General features: G+C 39.2%; 1 protein-coding gene across 4 annotated transcripts; it reads right to left on the reverse strand.

Annotated features, from left to right (window-relative positions):
• Positions 1–355: 355 nt before the first annotated feature.
• On the reverse strand, positions 356–23,088 carry LOC127434955 (cullin-associated NEDD8-dissociated protein 1-like). 4 transcript variants are annotated; one of them, XM_051688005.1, is made up of 18 exons: positions 22,788–23,088; positions 21,718–21,819; positions 20,978–20,996; positions 18,660–18,739; positions 15,451–15,594; positions 14,831–14,985; positions 14,076–14,199; positions 13,137–13,393; positions 11,655–11,760; positions 10,855–11,000; positions 8,040–8,332; positions 7,098–7,239; positions 5,326–6,819; positions 5,086–5,181; positions 4,590–4,759; positions 4,325–4,489; positions 3,759–3,866; positions 356–1,889 (listed from the first exon to the last, which is right to left on the reverse strand). In XM_051688005.1, exons 2-18 carry the CDS (start codon positions 21,720–21,722, stop codon positions 1,665–1,667), a joined length of 3,729 nt encoding a protein of 1,242 aa, XP_051543965.1. In that variant the 5' UTR covers positions 21,723–21,819; positions 22,788–23,088; the 3' UTR covers positions 356–1,664. The 4 variants fall into 4 exon arrangements, with proteins under 4 accessions (XP_051543965.1, XP_051543966.1, XP_051543968.1 ...); XM_051688006.1 differs by lacking the exons at positions 20,978–20,996; positions 21,718–21,819; XM_051688008.1 differs by lacking the exons at positions 18,660–18,739; positions 20,978–20,996.
• Positions 23,089–23,330: the final 242 nt, after the last annotated feature.

Consider the following 23,330-nt stretch of genomic DNA (forward strand, 5'->3'; position numbering starts at 1 on the left):
TTACGTATTGTTGAACAAAACCAAACTTTAAAGTAAAAGATTCTACAGCTTCGTTCACACTGCACCCAAATCTGATTTATTCCTAGAAAAATCTGATCGGTAGGACTGACTGGACACGTTTTGCAAGTGATGACATCAAATCTGTTAGTTTAGATAGTGTAGTCAATTTCCAATATATTCACATCAGTTATCACAGTAATGACCTAAGTTTCAGCATGCATGCATTTTTCTTCTGTTCGGACTACACACAAATATTTGTTTTTGATATTATTTTCTTTCTGCCCATCTGAAGATAGTGTTTGATGTGACAATGATGGTTGAAACTGCACTGGAAGGACCATGAATTGACACTGGATGCAGGCAGCAATGGACCTTTTTATTGATTTCTTACTGAACAATGTTGCCGTACTGTCACACTCCAAATGGAAGTAAAATGCAGTGTGTAAATGACTAAATAAACCTAGATTGTGTACTTTACACATTGTGGATTCCAGGGCATTGAATTCAAACTCCTTTCACAGGTGGCTCTGCTGTATGTTGAGATGTACGGTGCTGTTAGATACATCAATTTTCAGAAATTCTTGGAGAACTGTACCCTACACAACACTGAAAGGATCGCAGTAAATAAAGTTAGCTCACTGAAAATTTTCCAATCAATTTTACAGGTGAGCCCCTCAAACAAGTCAGTATTTTTTACCAACCCATCAGATCTAAATAGTCCAAGCAACACCCTTACAGTTTCAGAATACAGTACCTGAAGAGAGAGTATTCTCCACTCATTTTATTCACATATGTGCGTTTCATACAGGGCAAATATTTCCTCATAACAATGTTTGATGTCATATTTCACCTCTATTTGCTTGAGCCAAACAAAACATTACGCAAATAATGTGCAGCTGAGTTCTCATTTCTATGGACCCCTGACAAGCTGATGACTCGTAATTTTTCGGACAATGGGAATGTAATAAAATTCAATGGTGAAAAGAAATAATCATTCATTCAATACTCTAACTACGCCACACCTCATCAGGATATATCTAAGACTGTTATCTCGCTCTTATCTACTTGAGTTGTCAACAGTAAAAAGGAGGAGAGATGACATTTGAATTGTACAAAAACCTAATAAAACGGGTCTGATAAGAAACATGACAAAAAAATGGTCCTTAACCATTCAAACTCATTGATTGCTATTGTTTACCCCTGTGATCCCGATTTGAGTCATCTGCAGCCTAGAATGTAAATTAATCTCCCATGGTAACTCAAATATTGTGGTCCATTTCTACACAGTCAATTTCAGGTGACCGAGACAGTCCCTTAGCTCTGCACCTCTGCGTTTGGAGGTACTTATGTAGCCTCTGGAGTTATAAAAATGAACAGAAAAAAGGAAGAAAGTGGTGGGAGAGGAATGGAGAACAGTGAACAACTGAAACAATTTCCTGTTGTTTATAGAAAAACACAAAGTATGTGGTAGTATGCTTTGAAGATTAAGAGAATGAATGTCTGTCCTTTTATAAGTTTTTTTTTCTTTTCTTGATTTTAGATTTTTGTTTTCCTCCTTTTTTGGATTCAGTGCAATGCATGGAACAATATAAGGGTCCCCCAGGGTTGGTTATCTTTGTGTATTTTCTTGGGAGCGATGGTGACGGGCACGTTGTCGTCATCGTTTAACTAGTGTCCATGGATTCCATATTGGCGCTGGAGGAGTCCCTCTGGATGCTGTCAAAGATGGTGGCCAGCTCAGGGTTGGAGCTGATCTGAGACTGAAACTCACTCATTAGAGGGCTTTTCTCGGCCTCTGGGATGGTTAGCAGGGCTACCACTGCTCGCATGGCTGATCGTTTGAGCTCATCTTGCTTTTCAAACTCTTGCTTTACGGAGTTGGCCTTTACCTAGAAAAGAACAGGTGTATTATGAACCGATTCCATAATCATAAATTCATTATGAGCACTATTAATTATATGAGCAAATCTGGTAGGGTGTACAGGTGCATCTCAATAAATTAGAATGTCGTGGAAAAGTTCATTTATTTCAGTAATTCAACTCAAATTGTGAAACTCGTCTATTAAATAAATTCAGTGCACACAGACTGAAGTAGTTTAAGTCTTTGGTTCTTTTAATTGTGATGATTTTGGCTCACATTTAACAAAAACCCACCAATTCACTATCTCAAAAAATTAGAATACATCATAAGACCAATAAAAAAAACATTTTTAGTGAATTGTTGGCCTTCTGGAAAGTATGTTCATTTACTGTATATGTACTCAATACTTGGTAGGGGCTCCTTTTGCTTTAATTACTGCCTCAATTTGGCGTGGCATGGAGGTGATCAGTTTGTGGCACTGCCGAGGTGGTATGGAAGCCCAGGTTTCTTTGACAGTGGCCTTCAGCTCATCTGCATTTTTTGGTCTCTTGTTTCTCATTCTCCTCTTGACAATACCCCATAGATTCTCTATGGGGTTCAGGTCTGGTGAGTTTGCTGGCCAGTCAAGCACACCAACACCATGGTCATTTAACCAACTTTTGGTGCTTTTGGCAGTGTGGGCAGGTGCCAAATCCTGCTGGAAAATGAAATCAGCATCTTTAAAAAGCTGGTCAGCAGATGGAAGCATGAAGTGCTCCAAAATTTCTTGGTAAATGGGTGCAGTGACTTTGGTTTTCAAAAAACACAATGGACCAACACCAGCAGATGACATTGCACCCCAAATCATCACAGACTGTGGAAACTTAACACTGGACTTCAAGCAACTTGGGCTATGAGCTTCTCCACCCTTCCTCCAGACTCTAGGACCTTGGTTTCCAAATGAAATACAAAACTTGCTCTCATCTGAAAAGAGGTGAAGGGTGTGAAGTTCACCCAAATTCTTGAATTGATTTTGCTTGACAATCCTCATAAGGCTGCGGTTCTCTTGGTTGGTTGTGCATTTTTTCTTCCACACTTTTTCCTTCCACTCAACTTTCTGTTAACATGCTTGGATACAGCACTCTGTGAACAGCCAGCTTCTTTGGCAATGAATGTTTGTGGCTTAACCTCCTTGTGAAGGGTGTCAATTATTGTCTTCTGGACAACTGTCAGATCAGCAGTCTTCCCCATGATTGTGTAGCCTAGTGAACCAAACTGAGAGACCATTTTGAAGGCTCAGGAAACCTTTGCAGGTGTTTTGAGTTGATTAGCTGATTGGCATGTCACCATATTCTAATTTTTTGAGATAGTGAATTGGTGGGTTTTTGTTAAATGTGAGCCAAAATCATCACAATTAAAAGAACCAAAGACTTAAACTACTTCAGTCTGTGTGCATTGAATTTATTTAATACACGAGTTTCACAATTTGAGTTGAATTACTGAAATAAATGAACTTTTCCACGACATTCTAATTTATTGAGATGCACCTGTATAATGATTTAGTTTTTGCCTTATTTAAGCTTTTTTTTTTTTTTTTTTGCGGTACAGGAAATGGAGACAAAAGGAGGGAAGTTGATCAGGACTGGACTCAATCCCATGTCACTCACTTGAGCACCATGCCTCAAAGTATTAAACCATTAACTGCTAAGCCACAACTTTGACTTTTTGACCACTTTGCCACTTGTATTGATGGGGACAGTAGAGGAGAAATGGGGTAAATACAGCTTCATCAATATGAGCACCACAGCTCAATATGTCAGACCATGTGTGCTAAACACTATGCCACATCTCTTACTTCTACTGTTGTCAAAGCAAACGGAGGCTGTTCTGTGTTTATGTACACTGTTTGAATTTTTACCTTTGTGGTGCATGTAGCCCTGAGTGGCTCTACAAGTCTGTCCAACCTCTGTAGCACTGCACTGGGACACAGAGTAGACAATCTAGCCAGCATGAGGAATGTCAGCATCTACAAAGAAATTAATGGAGAAAACAAATAACAGAGGAAGTTTTATTATGAGTTATGATTCTGCGAAAACACTTATGGACCCACTTTATGTAGTCCATAGCCACTATATAATATAGATATATTGGAAGGTAACTATAAAACTTCCAGCTTTAAGTGTGGGCAAACAATTCTTACATAAAATAGAAAATACTGCATTTTCTCCAGTTGATTTTACCGAATTGTATTAAAATGGTAGTTAATGCTCTGGCTTCATAATCATATGAAAACACCTAGTAATAATTAGATTTTAAATAAAGTTGGACCATCTCATCTGTTGTCAATGCATTATGTATTATGTCTTTGATATGCCCACACATTGATTCTTTGTTAATCAATTCACTCTTTCACCTTCTATGGTTATTGCCTGATCTGCAAGGCAAAAAGCCTGTCTCTCAAAGATTCATGGCATGATGTCTTACCTTGATATCGTAATGGTCCTTAAGCCCATCTTCAACATGGTTTAAGAATTCAAAGATGTCAAGTCTATCAAGGCAGCTGTCTAATAGAGTATACATGCACTCAAATGCAGCCTTCCGAATGTCCAGACCATCATCCACTGTGTGTTTGAATGGGCCCATCTCAACCTAGAATGAGACAAATGTAATTGAGCTCTGGGTTTTTAAAAGAAAAAAGACTTAAAGCCGAGACAAAACAGCAAAATGATTTGGAGAAAGAGCAGTTTACCTCTCTGATAAGTTCCTTGCGCACTTTGGTCTCATTGTACAAATGAGGAAGAACTGTATCCAACAGGTCTCGAATAAGGGAGGGTTTGTTATGCGCTGCAGAGTTGAAGGTAACTAAAGCAACTCTTCGTACATTGAGGTCTGGATCTTCCAATGTTTTTAAGAAATCACCTAAAATTGTAGGCAAATTACAATATAATGATTAAAAAACACATCTGAAAAAGTATGTTTTGCGAAAGAATACAAATAGCGGAAAACCTGGGTGTAAATTAAAACCACTCTGTGCACTTAACTTGCATGGCTTGAAATTTAATAGAAATGTTATTTATAGGCCATTTGCATCAAAATTTATACGCAGAAATGTAGGTGCAAATTTGAACTCTTGGACACTAAAAATGTAAAAGCATTCTTAATCTCGATAACTTGAAGAGGAAGGGAGAACAGTGATATGTCTGTATAGAAACCAACTGAGAAATTTCTGATTAAAAAGTACTTGCCTATGCAGTTTTTAAGAAGGGGGTCAATTGTCTGTGGGTGATCAGAAATTGTGAATTTAACAGCCGTAACTACAGAGCTCCTGGCATAAGATGATCCTGGAAAGAAAAGAGAAAATCTCAATCAAAACTCAAAGGGATTGATGTGACAGTTTGTAAATTAAAACCTCCATGTACTAATATAAAACATGAAATGAAAAGAAAGTTTTGATATATTTTAAGCAGGCAGAGTTTGGCAATCACCTGATAACAGATAGCCCTTTAACCTGGGCAGAAGAGTCTCTGGGTCAATGAGCGTTAATTTGCCCAGACATTCCGCTACCACGTTCCTTGTGCCTTCTTCTGTACACTCGCAGTGTTTGAGCAGCAATACCCACACGCTTTCCACATATGGTTTGAGACCTGCCACTGAGGCAGAGCTAATGATTTCCTTGAGAGAGTGCAAAAGCAGGTACTGTCGCTTGGGCTGACCAGAGATCTCTTGCAGAACAAAGGGCAGGTACTCCGGGAGGTTTCCCACACTGATGCTCCCCAATGCGTATGAGGCTGCCGATTTTACCTCTTCACTGGCTGAAGAGAATGCATCCAGGATGACGGTCTTCAGCTCTGGCTGGCCACTGAGATCAACGTGATGGCCGACCTCTCCCAGGGAAAGCAGAGCCAGCAATCTGATGGAGTCAGTGGAGCGGGAGTTCTTCACATCTTGTATAAACTGCCCCACCACTGCAGGGCCTTCTTTAGGGCAAGCACGAGTCAGAGCGGCCACGCACTTTGCGATGGAGTAGTAGGACTGCTTATGGGTTAGAGCTGCACTCTGGGCATACACAGGACCTGTTAGCATACGTAGCAGGTCCATGTAGCCCAAGCTGGCAGTTCCCGTAGCTACAAGAGCCTGGAAGAATTCCAGCATGGCGCTGAGGGCGCCACCTTGCAGCAACGGTGAACGGACCAGAGCGATGAGTTCAGCCAGAATGGAGCCACTTATCTTGGACAGCGTGTCTGGGTGGACTCTTGCAAGCGTGGTCAAGAAGCTGATAGCCATTTGGGAGACATGCATGTCGCTTTCATTGATAAGAGGTGGCAACTCCGCTAGCACAGCATCAATCATGGCCGGTGTTACACTATCACTGTAGTTCTTGACCAGAATATCCAGAGCAGCCAGTGTGCTAAGCTTCAGTGCTCGTTGGTTCTTACGCAGGAATGAGGCCAGGATGGGAACAGCTTCACCCAAGATGGGCCTCAGGTTGATCTTCAGTGGTGATCCTGCTATAAGCGTCAGAGCTTTGACAGTGGTCAACCTTGTTATCTCATTCTTCAAACGCTCTAGGAAGATGTGGAGAGTTCCCGGTAGGTCTGCTCCAAGGCTATCACCAAGATTGCAAATAATCTGCCCCATACAAGAAATAGCTCGCTCTTTAACTTCTTGGTCAATATCAGCTGCCTTTAACCTTTTGATGGTGCACGCAAAGAGGTCAGATATGTAGGGCGAAGCATCAAAAGCATCTGTTTGATCCAGGGGCCTGATGACTTTGACCACCTGCTGGGTAACCAGCAGGGCTTCAGAGGTGATCTTGTAAAAGGGATCACCTACACAAGCAACTACAGGCGGCACTATGGCCTGAACATGGGGGTGAAAGACTTGAGGCTGATGATTACACAGGATCACATACAGGCAGGAAAGGGCATCTATCTTCAGGTTAGAGGAGCTTGACTTATCATTGAGAGAAAATATGATTCCTAGATAGAAAAACAAAACAAAAAACGAAAACAATAAATTTCACAAATGTGAATTCAAAAAACTAAATCCTAAAAAAGGTAATATGGGGAAAGAATTCACATAATGACTACATAAGATGTTCCACTCAAAGGGAGCTAATATTTCAAGGTTTACCCTTTGGTGTTTTTTTAAATGTCACAGAGGTAATGCTGATACATTTTTTGTTAAAGAATTAAGCATATGATCACAGCAGGAATGACTCTGTTTTAACATGCTGCAGCTTGCCTGTGGCACATACCTGGGATAAGAACTGGGATATGCTGTGTCAGGGCCCCTGGCAGCACGTTCACAAGTTCTGTCAGCATGTTGAAGCAGCACTGCCTTGTCTTAACACTTTTCTCCTTCATCTGCTTGTGCAATGCTTTCACTATCATGGGCACCTGTAAAGCCACAAATGCCATATTGTCATCACAATCCCTGTTAATAAACTTAAGATATAAGGGAGCCCAAGAGTGTGAAGGAACCAGTATTCTTATTAATAACTGTCTCCAAATAGAATTCACAGTGTGTTGCATGACGTCTTTTGCTTTGATAACACTCTAGGGTTCTCACACTTTGTGACCAATGAATTTCCAGTCATTGGTGATTTTTAAAAATCATTTGCACTCACAAAGGGCAATTTATAGCTGATTAAATATTTCACAGCTTAGCAAAACTGGATATTCACTATGAAAATGTTAGTGACGTTTTTTTCTTAAATTAAATTATACTATTTCAGGCTTTGAAAAGTTCTAAAATTCCCTGACATTTGCAGATTTTCAATGACTATGGGAACCCAGACACTGAATTTATCCAAACTAGGCAAGATTAAGTTTAGAGCAAGTCATTTTTCTGTCCTTACTGAATGCATGAAGAGACAAAAGAAAAATTAAACAGCCAATCAGAACATAATTGGTGTTTAATATGTAACTACGTGGAGCATCATTTTGAACTGATGCGATTTCACTGTGGGCGGTGCTATCCAGCACATCAAGATTAAAATAGAATCCAAGCATCAGATAAATTTGGATGAAAATAGGATTTATGGCTTGAGGCTTTGTCATGTCACACTTGGTTAGGATGTGGTGCAAGGACATTTTTGGTGAGGAAACACGCATAGGCCATAATCTACACCTAAACACATTTGTGTGTAAACTAGCTGTTCCAGATAAAAAAATAAAAAAAGTGTATCTTTCTCTACCTGGCTTTGCAGCATTGTGAGAGGAGTTTCCCCCTGTTCCATGGCATCTGGGTCACAGAGCCAGCTCTGGGCCGGGCGTGTCTGCTTGAGAAGTGACAGGTAGGCATGGAACACATCTGCTTTTACATTCTCTTCCCGTTCTTTAAATCGGGCGATGAGTGCCGGTGAAACCGTGCGGTAGAACTCTGGTAACATCTCATGCCGTGTGCTCACCACGGCGTCCAAGCATTTTGCTGCCGCCCGCCTCACTTTCCAGCTCATGTCATCATCGTCACTGTACTCATCATCACTTCCTGTTGGGTCACATGAATTAGTCGCTAATTTGCATAATCCAACTGCTTGCAAGTCTAGCAGTTATGATGCATACTGTTTACAGGGCTAAGCATCAACATCATTAATAGCAACAATAGAAAGCATACTATGTCTGTATGTGTCTTTTGCTGCCTTCCAGTCATGTTGGAGTGATTATATTTACAAGATAAGCACGCATGAATGCTACCACACTGTCTTAATTACCAGTGGGGAAACTCTGGATTTTCTTAGAGACACAAATCTCTGAGTTGGGGCTGTTTTGATAAATCAATAATAGGGCTGAAACGATTAGTCGACAACATCGACAATAAAAAATTGTCGACAAAAATTTCCGTTGTCGAATAGTCGTTTGATCTTAACGTAACATAAGATCATATGAAACTCTAATGATTGCACACAAGAGCAGCAATGCAGCTCGCGCCTGACAGAGGAGAGGAAGAAAACACATCTCACAGTCCAGACGCACTCTAAACTTTCACAGCTTTAGGTGATGTAGATCGCAAAGTACGAGGGAATTATAATGCAAAAATACAAAATAAGTAAATACAGAAGCACTCTTGTTGTGGAATAAGCAGAGTCGGAGCTGAAGCTCAGCTTAAGCAAAACTTGCATGTCGAGCGTCTTTAAAGGAAACACCCCGGCGTTACATCTTAAATGCAGTTATATTTAATGTGTTATGGCTTTATTAAAGTTAAAATAAGGAAACTGGCATTTCTCTGTGCGGTCAGCGCCTCTTCTATGAGTTGCGCGAAGTGTCCCGATCTAAGGGGGAGAGATTGAAACTGCACCCACTGAGGTACACTCTGTTGCGGGGACACTCATCCCTCGAGTGCGCGCTCTTAATGCAGCTAGATTATAATGCGATGGCAACTTATTGAATCATATGTCACTGTGCATTTCTTATCGGTTTAGAGCTACTGATTAATCGTTGCAATAATCACCCGAATAATCGTTCTAATAATCGTTAGATTAGTCGATTATCAAAATAATCGTTAGTTGCAGCCCTAATCAATAATGCTGGGAGCTAATTGTTATTGATATTTGTAAATGTTGACTGTACAATTTAGTTTGTACACATTTTATAGGCTGTTAATGAATATTGATGAAAACAGTTTATGAGGTGACAGGATTGTGCAACCAAGCTACATTTCCAATAATTCTCTGTGGCAAAACAAGAAAGCTAAAATAAATAAAGCATAATTTACACACCTAGTGTGCTTTCTTTGCTCTTCATTTAGCAAAAGCCCTAAAAAAAATCAAACAAAAAAAAAACACTTTCTATCTTTGTAAATTTGGAATTGCATAATGCATTACATTTTTCCAACCAAATTCACCAATGTACATCACGTTTTCTGATCTTGTATGTAGGAACTTAAGCGCAGCAAGGGTAGAGTTTGTTTCCAAGATCACAGTACTTAAAATATTTGTCAACACTCAGGACAATGTGCAATATATGGGGCAGAAATGTTGTTCTTCAGTAACATACACAGCATGGATTTCTGAAGCATGGTCTTCTGAGAAAAAAAAAAAACATTCCCTCAAATCTGCTGCCAAAACCTGTAAGCCACAAGGCTGCTTACAAGCTAGTGTGCAGTCAGCACAATCAATTATTCAGAAGAAAACAGCAAATAGGTACTAATATGATTTATGGATGAAAACGACAATCGAGGAAAGGCGGAGAATAAAACTCACTGATGCCAGAAAGGATCAAGTAAACCAAAGACCAAAGTCATCAAGGCAGATTTTTTCAGACAGTTAATCTCAAACTCAAGCTTTTGGAGAGGGGCTTGTCATTATGGCCTGCTCCTGTCAAATTCTAGAGTGCAGCAACCCACATTTCTTCAATTATGCTTCCACAAGAGACACTTCATCCCAACACTTTCTCTGTTGCATGCAATTTTGAGTACATTTACGCTTATTTGTGCTTCAGAGCACTAATGGTGCTTAGTTCTTCAGAGATGCTTAAAATGCATAACCGCTCTCAGAGACACTAGGCATAACATGCTCTGTACATGCATTTAAGTGAGCGAAAATGTGCCTGGTTGACTGAAATATACCTTATATGGCAAATAGGACAAAAGGGCAGCAAACATTTTAGCCTGTCTGGACATTACAGGACAATCTGTCTTACACAAAAGCAATCTTAGAGCCAATTTCATTGGCTATGAAGACTTCGGCATTATTCAAAGCTGCGAGACTTGAGCAATCGCCACCATTCATTAATTCAAATAACAAGCTGATTTTTGATGATCTGGCAAAAAGTCTGTGCAGATGTCTAACTTTTCATGTCCTAATTTCCCATGTTAATCTTGGGGCGAGATTCCCACAAAAAAAACAGGGTTTTTGATGTTACGAGATTTTGACTCTGAAAGCAGAGGCCGACACACACCAGAGCTCACAATCCAAGCTGATAACTTACAGCTAAACTGAACTGTTTGGGTATGGAGAGAGAATAAATCCTTCTTCCCTCAGAGAGAGAGGATAAATGAGCCCCGCCTCGTACCTTGGTAATCTTCATCTACACCATCGGCATCCATGGCATTCTCATCTTCATCCTCATCGTCATAGTTGTAGTTAGGGTCATATGTCAGATACTTCAGACAGATGCTAATGACTGTTGGGACATGTGGGTAGACTTCCTTCGGACACCTGGGAATCAGAGGGAAGAGAGTTTGCATTACGTGTAAGTATGCAATTAATTCACATAAAGTCATGGAAAGGCTGCAACAGTAAAGCTTCAAGGTTATAGTTTTTCATTTGCTATATTCATCTCATCCACTGGGAATACTAGTGTACATAGAGAACATTTTATATTCCTGAAAACACAGTTGTCATTAAAATTAATAACATGCACATTGTTATATTCCTGCTGTGAATTATGAAATAAACATCAATCTCAACAAGACCACTTAACCCCAAGAGAAGTGAAAATGTGAGGCAAATGCTATATGTGTGAAATGCTCCCACAACTGCTGTAAAAGTTTAAGGATTTAAAAACTTTGAAATGTACATATAGTCACATTCAGTCACAGGTTTGGACACACCTAATCTTTTTTTTTTTCTTCTATTTTCCACATTTTAGAATAACAGCAAAATCGTCTGATTTGTCTGCAGTGACCAAAAACATTCAACAAAATAAACATTATTTTGTTATTCTTATTTTAGCTTCTTCAGAGTAGCCAACACTGTCCTAGATTACATCTCTGCACACTCTGGGCATTCTCTCAACCAACTTCATGAGGTATCCACAGTTTCAAAGGGGAAGCATTGACTGGTATCATTTATCATTAGATGTAGACTTACCTCCTTACGAAAGACTCAAAAGCTTGAATGCAGTATTCCCTCAATTCATCATCATCAATGTTACAGAATTTCACCACCAATGGGATGATCTTCTCTAAGTACTCACCTGCAGAGATGGAACCAGCATGTTTATATTAAATTACCATCACTACACAAACATTGGGTAGCAAAGATGTAACATCAAACTGCAATAATATTCCATGGAGAAATATAAATGACTTTGGAGAACTGTTTTCAGTTTTTAGCACAACTGAAATAATCTCAAAATGGAAATAAACGTAAAACAGTAGCGCAAAAGATAGCTGCAAAATAGCTTTGAGTGCATTCTACTGAAGTAATCTAGCGCATCTTAATTCCAGCTGTCTTTGTTTCATCAAACGTGAGAGATAATTGGTTGATGGGGGAACAGCGCACCACAGCAGCAAACCTAAATGACTTTTCACTTCATTTCATTTGTGCCAAATGGCTTGCCTTGACAGCGCAGCAATGGGATAACGTGGATGACAAGGTGACAGGTAATAACGACCAAACTGGAGATTGTTCCATCTCCTCTCATTCTGGCAATCTGTTCGGTCAAACTTCAAGGAGAGTTGACTTTAAGCCTATGCCCCCCATCAACACAAGCAAGAGTGCTGTAATACTGAATAATTTGTTCATAGGTACCAGCATGATTTTTAGTGCGATATGACTTTTATACAACAGTTCTATAAACAACAAAACAAGTAACTTTCATTTTAGACACAACATGCCCATCTGTTTTATATTTAATCCGAAAATGTATAGTTTCAAAAGCAGGATCAAACATTGTGTCATAGAGCAACGCACAGACTCTTGGAACACTGTTTGTCCAATCAAATTAGAGGACCAGAACTACCTGTTAAATGTATACCAATGCTTAACGAACCATTAAAAAAAATTAAGAAATAAATCAATTAAATGACGTTAAAATCCTTTACGTCAATGCCAAACTTTCAAACAATGAAAGACAGTGTATCTTGCCCTGAATAACTTCTAATCAATCTAAGCAATCGTAAAGTAAAATGTAATCAAGATTCATTGTCAATGCTGGTGACCTCAATCTTGAGTGAAACATTTTCTATCATAATAAAGGACCCAAGACTGCATAAACAAACCATGAAGCACTGCAGTCAAATGCAATACCGAAGGGTAGATCATTCCACAAATGCTGTGGATATATATTGATAATACTGTAGATAAATATTGTGTCTTCTTCAAAGCAGTTATTGTAATAATTTAACCAATTTCATTAAAAACCTCTGAAGATGGCTTTGGTTTGCTTTTGCAGAGGCCAAATTACAGGATCAGTGAGAAACGAATGGCTGTCTTGAGAAGATCATAGCTGATGGCTTCAACAAGTGCTCACTAAAACGGCTTTCAGCACTTAGGAGTAGCTGAAATGAGGTCTTGAACTCTGAATACATTAAGTTAAATTAGAGGTCTGCAACAATTGGAAATTCTCACCAATTCTGTGACCAGCCTGTCTGCTGATGGCAGCAATGCACTGGATGTAAGTGCGTGTGGTTGACATGGACTCGTTGCGTGAAAGCTCGGACAGCAAGTGCTCGATGAGGTCCACAAAGACCAGGTTTCCGCAGCTCATGACCAGATGTCCCAGGGCAATGATGGTCCTCTTCCGCACTGCCAGGCGAGGACTCGTCAACTGAGGCAGCAGACAGCTCAGAATGGAAGGATGGAAATTCACTAAGAGGCCTCCTTGTCTGGATGAATGAACACAAACAATGTCAGATTTTCAAGCAAAGGGTTCATTGGAGAGGCCACATACTGACCACTATTCTTGGGTTTTGTCCTGTTTATCAGGCCAAGAATGTTTTCGGAATAGCATACTACCATACTACTCTTACTATTTCTGCAGTATATAGTATAGATACTGTGCACAGTTTGCAAATTACCTGTATGCATGGAATACCCAGATGATTTACTACATATGTGGAGAATGGCAGAACATTATAGGAAAGAGAAGAATGAGATGTTGCAGGCTAGACTCGAACCTGCAACGTCCACATGAGCACCACGGCCAAACATGTCTGGAGCATGTGCACTAACCACAGCTCTAATAATTTAATTTGCATTAAATTAACATTTAGTCTTTACCCTGGACAGACACTTCTCACCATTCTCATTCTTACAATTCATTCACCAACATCACATTCAAAAGTCTGTACATGAGCGAACAACAGAGCTGAAAGCCAGCATCTAAACTGACAAGCCAAATGTATATTCAGCTCACTGAGCTGAGACATCCTTAATGTTACATAGGGGAGATGCACTTTTAAGTATGCACAAACTTTAAGAACTTACCTGGCAGGAACTCATACGCTCTTAAGAACACAACTGGGTCCTAACAAAAGAAGCAGTCATCACATAGCTGGTCTGACATACCTGCACAGCATGTCTGCCATGATGTCCAATGCTTCCAGCTGAACTGACACATCCTCCTGCTTGGCAATAGCACTTGTGAGGCGGCCTGTAATCTTTTTGCAAACACTAGCAGCAAGAGCAGAGCCTAAAGCAAAAAGAAACATGGATTTAAAGGGATAGTTCACTCAAAAATGAAAATTGTCATTATTTACTCACACTCATGCTGTTCCTAATCCTTGATTATCTACACTCACTACCTCGAGTCTATGTGCCCTCAACAAGTTTGCAATCAGCAGATGAGGTGCTATCTCACATAGGCAAAAAAAAAAAAAAAAACTTTCTCTGACTTTCACTTCCACCGTTTCTTGCTGGTGGAATGACCTTCTGAACTCCACCCGAGCAGCTGATTCTTTCTACTTTCAAGAAACATCTTAAGCACTTCTTTTTTCCTAAAAAAACGAAAACAAATTCTCACTCCATTCTTTCACCTTCCTCCCTACCTTGTACTTCTCTGAGCAATCTTAATCTCTCTATTGCAGCATTTCTCATGTTATTGCCTCCTAAGGACTAATCGCTTTTGCTGTATTCCTTAGTTGTAAGTCGCTTTGGATAAAAGCCTCTGCTAAATAAATAAATGTAAATACAAGTTCAAAAATAGCTCCTTTCATATGAGAAGGATTTCTCTGTCCTCTTTAACACATGACAGAGAAAAATGCTTAAGAAATGTTTGCACTAATACCAATGGAACAATAAGCAGAGAAAACATGTGGTTTTACCACTGGATGCTGGCGGGAGCTCTCCGATCACCGTCTTGAGGCCAATGCTGGAAATATCTCGAAGCTGCTCCTTATCTGATAACATGTTTGTGCACAATGTATCAACGATGGTTTCAACCTGGTACTCCTTCACTTTGCTGACAAGTGGGCCCAAACTGCAACAAGAAACAAAGGTTTTTAAGGCAATCTACAAAATGCTGTCTTTTTATCTACAAAGCATTAATAGGTTGGATCTCTTGCAAAAATAAACTCTAGACACTTTACTAGAAAATGGTACATAAAGATTTAATTCTTTGAAGTAATTAGGTCAGTTTATGTTAATCAAATCGCAAGACGACTTGAACTGATATCAGGTTTAGGAGACACTGCAAGCAAATTTGCATTTCAGTACAGACTAAATCAAGCAAAGGCAGAGATTACTGCAGGCAATTCATCATGCAATCCCTTCAAAACTATCTAGGTTAAATATAAAGACCACTCTCACTAAATAACTATGGCACAAATCAATTTCTCATAAAGAGGAAAATGAAGGGGAAACTCAAAACACATTAGGCAAGAGATGTTTCAAATTGACAGCATCAGCACAGAAAGACTGAAATAAATGATGCCAAAATTCGTACCATTTTACAGCCAGATTCTGAACTTCACCATTCTTGTCCTCCAAGAGCTTTAGGATCATTTTGACTACCTTCCGTTCACTATCGTCATCCAGCTTTATGGAGTCCTTCTGCAGTTCAGACATCAAGTCATTGGTGGCCATGAATCTGAGGGAATGAAGAAGCCCTTAGTCATGGTGTGTACAGAAATTTTAAGACGTCTCAATTTAAAATCTCTGATGTTTCTGATTCTAATACACGTTTTGGATCAATGGATCAAACCAAGCCCCGTCCTATATTTCTTTCTAGTTCAATATACCTTTTTCATTTGGAAACACATGACACTACGGAATTCAAATGCATTAGCAACACGGTTTCATTTTGACTTTTAGGTCTGAAACATTCCAACAATCCAAGTAATGACTAGTAGTTGCAGGACACTTTCCAGAGGTGTTCCTGATGGCCTAGACAGTGACACACTTAAGCCCTGTTCACATATTGTAAACGGGACATTGTTGCTGGATGTCGCTAGTCACTGAACTGTACAGTGCTGTGAAAAAGTATTTGCTGATCATGAATTCTTCTGTTTTTGTGTATCTCTCATACTAAATTGTTCCACAAATTCAAACAAAAACAAACATAAAACAAAGGCAATCTGAGTAAACACAAAATACAGTTTTTAAATGATAATGTTATTTATTGAAGCAAAAAAGTTATCCAACACCTATATCACCCATGTGAAAAACTAACTGCCCCCTTAAAATTAATGTGCCACCTTTAGCAGCAACAACTGCAACCAAATGCTTCCGATAACTGGAGATCAGTCTTTCACAACACTGTGGTGGAATTTTGGCCCACTTTTCTTTGCATAACTGCTTTAGTTCAGCCACACTGGAGGGTTTGAGCATGAACTGCCCGTTTAAGGTCCTGCCACAGCATCTCAATTGGGTTCAAGTCAGGACTTTGACTAGGCCACTCCAAAACTGACATTTTGCTTCTTTTGAGCCAATCTGAGGTGGACTTACTCCTATGCTTTGGATCATTGTCTCGTTGCATAATCCAGTTGTGCTTGAGCTTCAACTCACGGACTGATGACCAGATGTTCTCCTTTAGAATTTCTGGTAGAGAGCAGAATTCATGTTATGCTCAATTATTTAAAGTCGCCCTGGACCTGAAGCAGCAAAGCATTCCCACACCATCACACTACCACCACCATGCTTGACCGTAGGTATGATGTTCTTTTTGTGAAATTCTGTGTTTAATTTACACTAGATGTAATGGGACCCCTGTCTTCCAAACAGTTCCACTTTCGACTCATCAGTCCACAGAAAATTCTCCCAAAAGGTTTGAGGATCATCAAGGCGTGTTTTGTCAAAATTCAGACGAGACTTAATGTTCTTCTGGGCTAGCAGTGGTTTTTGCCTCACCACTCTTTGGCCAGTGTCTTTCTGATAGTGTAGTCTTGAACAGTGACCTTTATTGATGCGAGAGAGGCCTGCAGTTCCTTGGATGTTGTCCTTAGCTTTTTTGTGACTTCCTGGATGAGTCGTCACTGTGCTCTTGGAGGAAATTTGGAAGGTCGGCCACTTCTGGGAAGGTTCATTACTGTGCCAAGTTTTGTCCATTTGAAGATAATGGCTCTCACTGCGGTTATTTGGAGTCACAGAGCCTTTGAAATAGCTTTGTAACCCTTCCCAGACTGATGTATTTCTATTACCTTTTTCCTCATCATTTCTGGAATTTCTTTCGACCTTGGCATAGTGTGCTACTGGGTGAGACCTTTTAGCCAACTTCATGCTACTGAAAAAGTTCTATTTACATGCTGATTTGATTGAACAGGGTTGGCAGTAATCAGGCCTGGGTGTATCTAGTCCAGCTGAACCCCATTATGAATGCAGTTTCATAGAATTGGGGATTTAGTAACTAAGGGGACAAATACTTTTTCACACATGCCCAGTTGGTATTGGATAACTTTTTTGCTTCAGTAAATAACATTATCATTTAAAAACTCTATTTTGTGTTTACTCAGATTGCCTTGGAATCTGAGTAAACTGTTAGATTTTGCTTGAATTTTTGAAAATTTAGTACGAGATACACAAAAACAGAAGAAATCAGGAAATTTTTCATAGCACTGTATGTCATTAGTGGCCGTTCCTACTGCTGTCGCTTTAACATTATTTGTGGACTGCACAACTGGCCATAGCTTTAGAAAGTCTGATCACAGTTGAGATGTACTGCCGGTAAAAATTAAGTTATTCTAATTTGACATGGAATAAGTTCTCTTGGCTCTAGAAATTAACAGTCTGCAGGGGAGTGTTTTATATAATCTGAAGCAGTGCTTATTGCATCATATTTTTATGATGAACGATCTATCAGCGTATGAATTAAACACACAGAATGCAGACAATTTCTGACACGTCATTCTAATTTGATAATTAAGCAGTTCTCTTGCCTATAAAAATGTACATTCTGCAAGTGAAAGTGTTTTATTATAAATGCAGCAGTGCTCAATGCATCATATCATGAACAAGATTAATGATCTATTAATATATTACTCAAACTCACTCAGAATGCTGACAGTTTCTGATATGGTTTTTCACACATCATTGTTTTATTATATGTATGTGGTTACAGACAAATGATACTTAACAGTGAAATCCCTCACAATATTATAACTTCTCTGTCTTGCTGTTGACACCATTATCTCACAGGAGATGGATGAAGTGAGCTCCACTGACTTCACCATGATTGGTATTCACTACCGAATGTTGCTTGTCATTTGCATAAAAGTTAAACTTTTCTCAACTTTGTTGTCACTTGCCACGCCCACATCATGTCGCCAATGGTCTCTGTCGCTCTTTTCGTAGGAAGACGCTCTGCTTTCATGAACTGTTTCCATCTAAGGGTTTTTTGCAACGAAAGGTGTAGTGCATCAAAAAGTTTACCGATATAGCTGATGGAAACACAAATTATCGCTAAAATTTCACGTGTCGACATAATTTTTTTTGTTTAACTCTAGCACATAAACTCTATGTTGATACTTCAAATGTCGCAAAATACTGGTTTGGAAACTTGGCATTAACGCAAAAATGTAGTGTCACAAGACAGAATTTACCCCAATCGTTAGCCTGTGTTAATCATGACGACAAGGTATACATCCTAGAAAGCCAATTTATAGTACATGAAGCATTACTTGCACTGTTCAAAAATGTTGAATGGTCTTAACGGCATACCTGCACAGATCCGATGCTGCAAGCACATCTGCGTCATGACACTTCCAGGCGTGCCAACACAAATATCTCATATCATGCCCCTGTCATCAACAAGTGCATGCAGATCAAATGAATGGCCACTCTTTGTGATTAATTTAATTGTGGTAGTTATCCATTTATTTATTAAAGTTGCTTTTCCACACCATTAAAAATAATATACGCAGTCATGGAATTAGCCCACAATACAAAAAAAAACAATTTCTGTGCACAAAGATGTTTTAAATTAAAAATAAATACACAATACTAGGAGAAAAGCTTCAGTGTGCTTTTTTGGAACACTAAATTATTGTTTACCTTACTTTTGAAAAAATGCCGGCAAAATTCCCTGTATTAAATTAAATTACCAAACAAAAAAGTATTCAATATAAATAAATTACTAAACGAAAAAAATTATATATTGTTAGGCCTATATAATTGCCTTTTCTTTACATAAACTTAAATTAGCCTTACCCTATAGACAAAATAGTCAGCTGAATGACATTCTCAGAATGTTCTACACTTATTTCAAGACTATAAACTAACAGAACTATTTTTCCAATGTTGAGTACACTTTCAGAAAACTAGCTTTTGAACATTTTAGAACTTTTAGATATTTGAAATCTAACCCTCTTTACCTCGGATCGCATTTGCTGAGCTTCTTTAGAAAATGTAAATTGCATTATGACGCTAAAATCAATTTTAGATGACAATCAAGTTCAGTTGGTGTTTTAGGTCATTAAAAGTTGCTGGACAAATATGCGGGACATAATGCAGTTGTGACGGCGAAGCTTTAGGTTAGATGATTGTTCAAAATATTGAACATCAGGAATATATCATACATATAATATCAGGAAACCCTGACATTATGCTGCATACATTTTTCTTTAATAGCTGTGCACACAGCATATGAATGGTTGATGGATGGTTGTTATACCAAGACCTAAAGTTTCCCCCACTACTTGGTACAGGTTACTAGCTTGAAAAGGGCCATGACGATTCGCTTTCGGGTTGGAACCGGTGGCAACCTGCGATAAGCGCAACATCAGGACCAATATTACAGTCCTATCAGAAGGGCAACTGCTATTTGCAATTCCTCCTCTTCTGATTGCATTTATTTTTTTAATTAAAATGACAGTAAGCTGGCTAATTTCAATGAATTGTCTCAATACTCTCCCCATTTTACAAAGACTTCGGGAGAAAAAAATTAGGGACATCTTGGAGGCGAAAGGTATGGCCTACACAATTAGCGATATACACACATTTCTGTAGGGAAACGGGTTAAAGGTAGATTTCTTTTGCAATAAACCAAAACTTACGCAACAGTGTTTAATCATGACGTCATCATGCACACCATTTTTATCGATAAAAGGCCATTTGAATGGAAACAAGCAGAATTTTTTACGCATTTTCTGTTTGTTGATCACAAAACAGCGTGAAAAGTGGATGGAAACTAGGTTATTGAAAATGAATGATATCTTGTTGCTTTTTTGTTGTGTGTCGCTGGCGGTGTGAATGGGGCATAGTGATGGGATAGAAGGAAGTGGGATGTTTAGCAAAATTTCAGCACTAACAGAACAGACTGAAATGAAAAATTACCCATTTTGCATGGAAAAACTCTGTTTGCCTATAGCCCCAAGGTGATAGCCAGCTGTATGCGGTTGCTAGTCCTAAATGCTAGCAGGCATTTTGTCAGACTAACAGGATGAGTGAAGCATTTTTGCCTTTTCATCTCACTTGTCAAGGTTTGCTAAATTCATAATCCATTTCTTAGCTCAAACTGGAGTGGATTAAAATGAAATCTTGTCTTTGGGTGCCAACATCAAAGCCACTGCACTTGAACCTTATCTTTGACGTAAGCGAAAACCTTCTGCATACCTCATTATGTGCCATCTCAAAAACACACATAGTCCTAAGTGTGGCTGCTTTGGCATATATTTGAAGGCATTGAATCTTTTTTTTCCAGCGAGAGCTCAAGAAAGAATGAATAATGCATAAGACGCATACGCTCCAAGAGCGGGGTGAGAGAGAAAAGGCCAGCCCAAACTCATGCACACACGCACAGAGAAGACCTAAAATGATGTGTAAGCAAAATGTTCCCAGGGGGTAGTCTTGTGAAATTTAGAAAGAGCTGGAATGAGAACTGCTAGCAGTTTGACATGGATGACAGGCAGGAAAGACTCTGGGAATCTGATCCGTTGACTGCATAAGTATTCGTGTTCATATTAGTATTCAAAACTGCTGGATAAAAAACTGATAAACCTTTAACCTCAAGACAGCAGCTGTTGAATATATCAACTTACATCACTGAAGGGAATCCCCCTTGCAAGAAAAAAAAAAAAAAAAAAAAAACACAATCAACAATACAGTAGCATTACTGATCACTCAGAAAATGTAACTGCAAAAGCAAACAATTTCCCAGTGCTAGACTAGACTTGATAGCATATCAACCATGTTCAGATCAAAGTCAGACCCCAGAGTGACAAGTTAATAAGCAAGTGGGGAATCTGCATTGACATTTAGAACATTACGAGGAGTTCTACATTTGTTCATTCATTGATTAACACCTTGGAAATGGATGTAAATCCTACAAATATGCTTCCTTGACCAGTCTTTTTTTTTTTTTTTTTTTTTATAAAACCTTTTCCTACTTGAATAGTCATTGTCAGAAGTGGCATATTTGACATGCTCAAAGTACTGAACTTACATAGAGATCCTGATCGCTCTACATTAAAGACTTTATGACTAAAGTAGACTTGCCACGGTATCAATTTTCACACCGGTGCGGTGTTCAAGTTCAAACCAACTAACACTGGTATTACCGCTGGTTGAACGCTAAGTGGTACTATGGGGTCATTTTCATTAACCAACAGCCTACACAATAACTCAAGGCAGCTTAATTTCAAACTTTTATTTATTTTAACAAACAATTCAAATGAAACTGAAAAAAATGAAGTGCAATTAAAATGTGTATTATTCAGCTTTTTGAAAGATGGCTTTTCAACAGTTGTGAAGGGCAACATCTCTTTGGCAACAAACCTACTTCATCTGTGCATTCTCTCCATCAGGTATTTCGTCGTTGTGGGTTGTTGCGGGTTTAATGTTGGTGTTTTATTACCTTTCATCCCAGGACCCAGTTTAGCTGCTTCGGAAGAGTAATGACATTGAATGTGTGAATACATTTGTTTTGTTCCCTCTTAGGGCTGGGGGATATGCAAGAAATTATTTTCATGATATATATCACAATATCCAATTACATCGTCACAGTTACCCACCATGCACATTATATTCGCTACCTGCAATTACACGTCTTCTATCAGTGCGCATACTTTACTGCCTGTGTAATTTGATACGGCTTTCAATGCGTTATATAGGAACATTTATCATGGGTTGCAAACTCTTCATTTGGCAACTATTCTTTATTTAAGGCTATTCTATTTATATTGGAAGTTCCATTCATAATGTTCCACCGGTATAATATTTCACACCGGTGTTGTCCCTTGTACCGAGTAAAACCGGTAACACCGTACACCGTGGAAACCCTAAACTAAAGTTAGTTTGACAGAGTCATTTCATGCACACCTCTGACAAGTTGGCAGGCAATGCCGCTAGTACCATTAGCCACGAGGTTGGAAACAGCATAAAACAGACCATTTTGCATTGTCATTTTGCATACTTTTTACGCACGTTTCGGAAATAGTTTAATACAAAGTACTAGTTTGTTGGATGAAAATAGTCCGAGTTCATTGAAATTAAGGCGAGCTGCTAAAGCTATTCGGCTAACACTCTAGCTCCACCGGCTAACATTCATTCATAAACCTCTTAAACACTCTTGACAGCTTCTATTCCAACAAACAAAGACAATCAACAAGCTATGTCCGTTCATTTAGTGCACACTGTTGTTTTACAAGCATCCACAAACGCCTTAAAAATGAAATTAAAGCTGTCTGACGCGCGAAGCTAACTAGCTAAACAACAGTCGCGCTATTCGCGGCCTAAAACTTTCTGCGATCGTCTCTTTTCTATTTAAAACATTTTAACACAATCACAGGCCTTCTAAATGCACATGCATGCACTCTAACACTCAATCTTGACATGTGCGTCACTACTGACCTGAAATCCTTGTCGCTGGATGTCATTTTCTCCAAAAGATTAGAGATGTGGTAGGAGGCACTCGCCATGTTTGCAGTCAGGGAAACCACTTGTGTGTGTGTTTAGGGCCAGAATTATTTAGTCCGCCTCGTTTTTGGAGGTAAATAGGGGAATAAAGTAAATCTCGACGGTCCAGAGTTTGTTTTGCAGGCAGGTGATCAGCAGCAGCAGCTGTGCGGGGAAGAGCAAACGCTCATGCCTTGAGTTTGGATGGGTTTGAATGGAGGTGCCGCTCGCTTCTGCAGGAGGGAGGAGTTGAGACTACAGACACTGCTGTCTATGAGAGGATACAAGTGAGAGTGTGGCTGTTTTTCAAAGCCTACTAGTGAGCTGCCTACCTAGACAACTTCGGAATGCGGTGTTGATGTCCAAAAATGCTCAACGTGTGATGCCCATAGACCATATTCTGCCAACAAATACTTTCAACGTTTATAACTTAAAACCTCTAAATAGGGGGCTTGGGTAGCTCAGCGAGTATTGACGCTGACTACCACCCCTGGAGTC

This window comes from Myxocyprinus asiaticus, chromosome 45, assembly GCF_019703515.2.
Source record: "Myxocyprinus asiaticus isolate MX2 ecotype Aquarium Trade chromosome 45, UBuf_Myxa_2, whole genome shotgun sequence".
In the NCBI taxonomy this organism is placed as follows: domain Eukaryota; kingdom Metazoa; phylum Chordata; class Actinopteri; order Cypriniformes; family Catostomidae; genus Myxocyprinus; species Myxocyprinus asiaticus.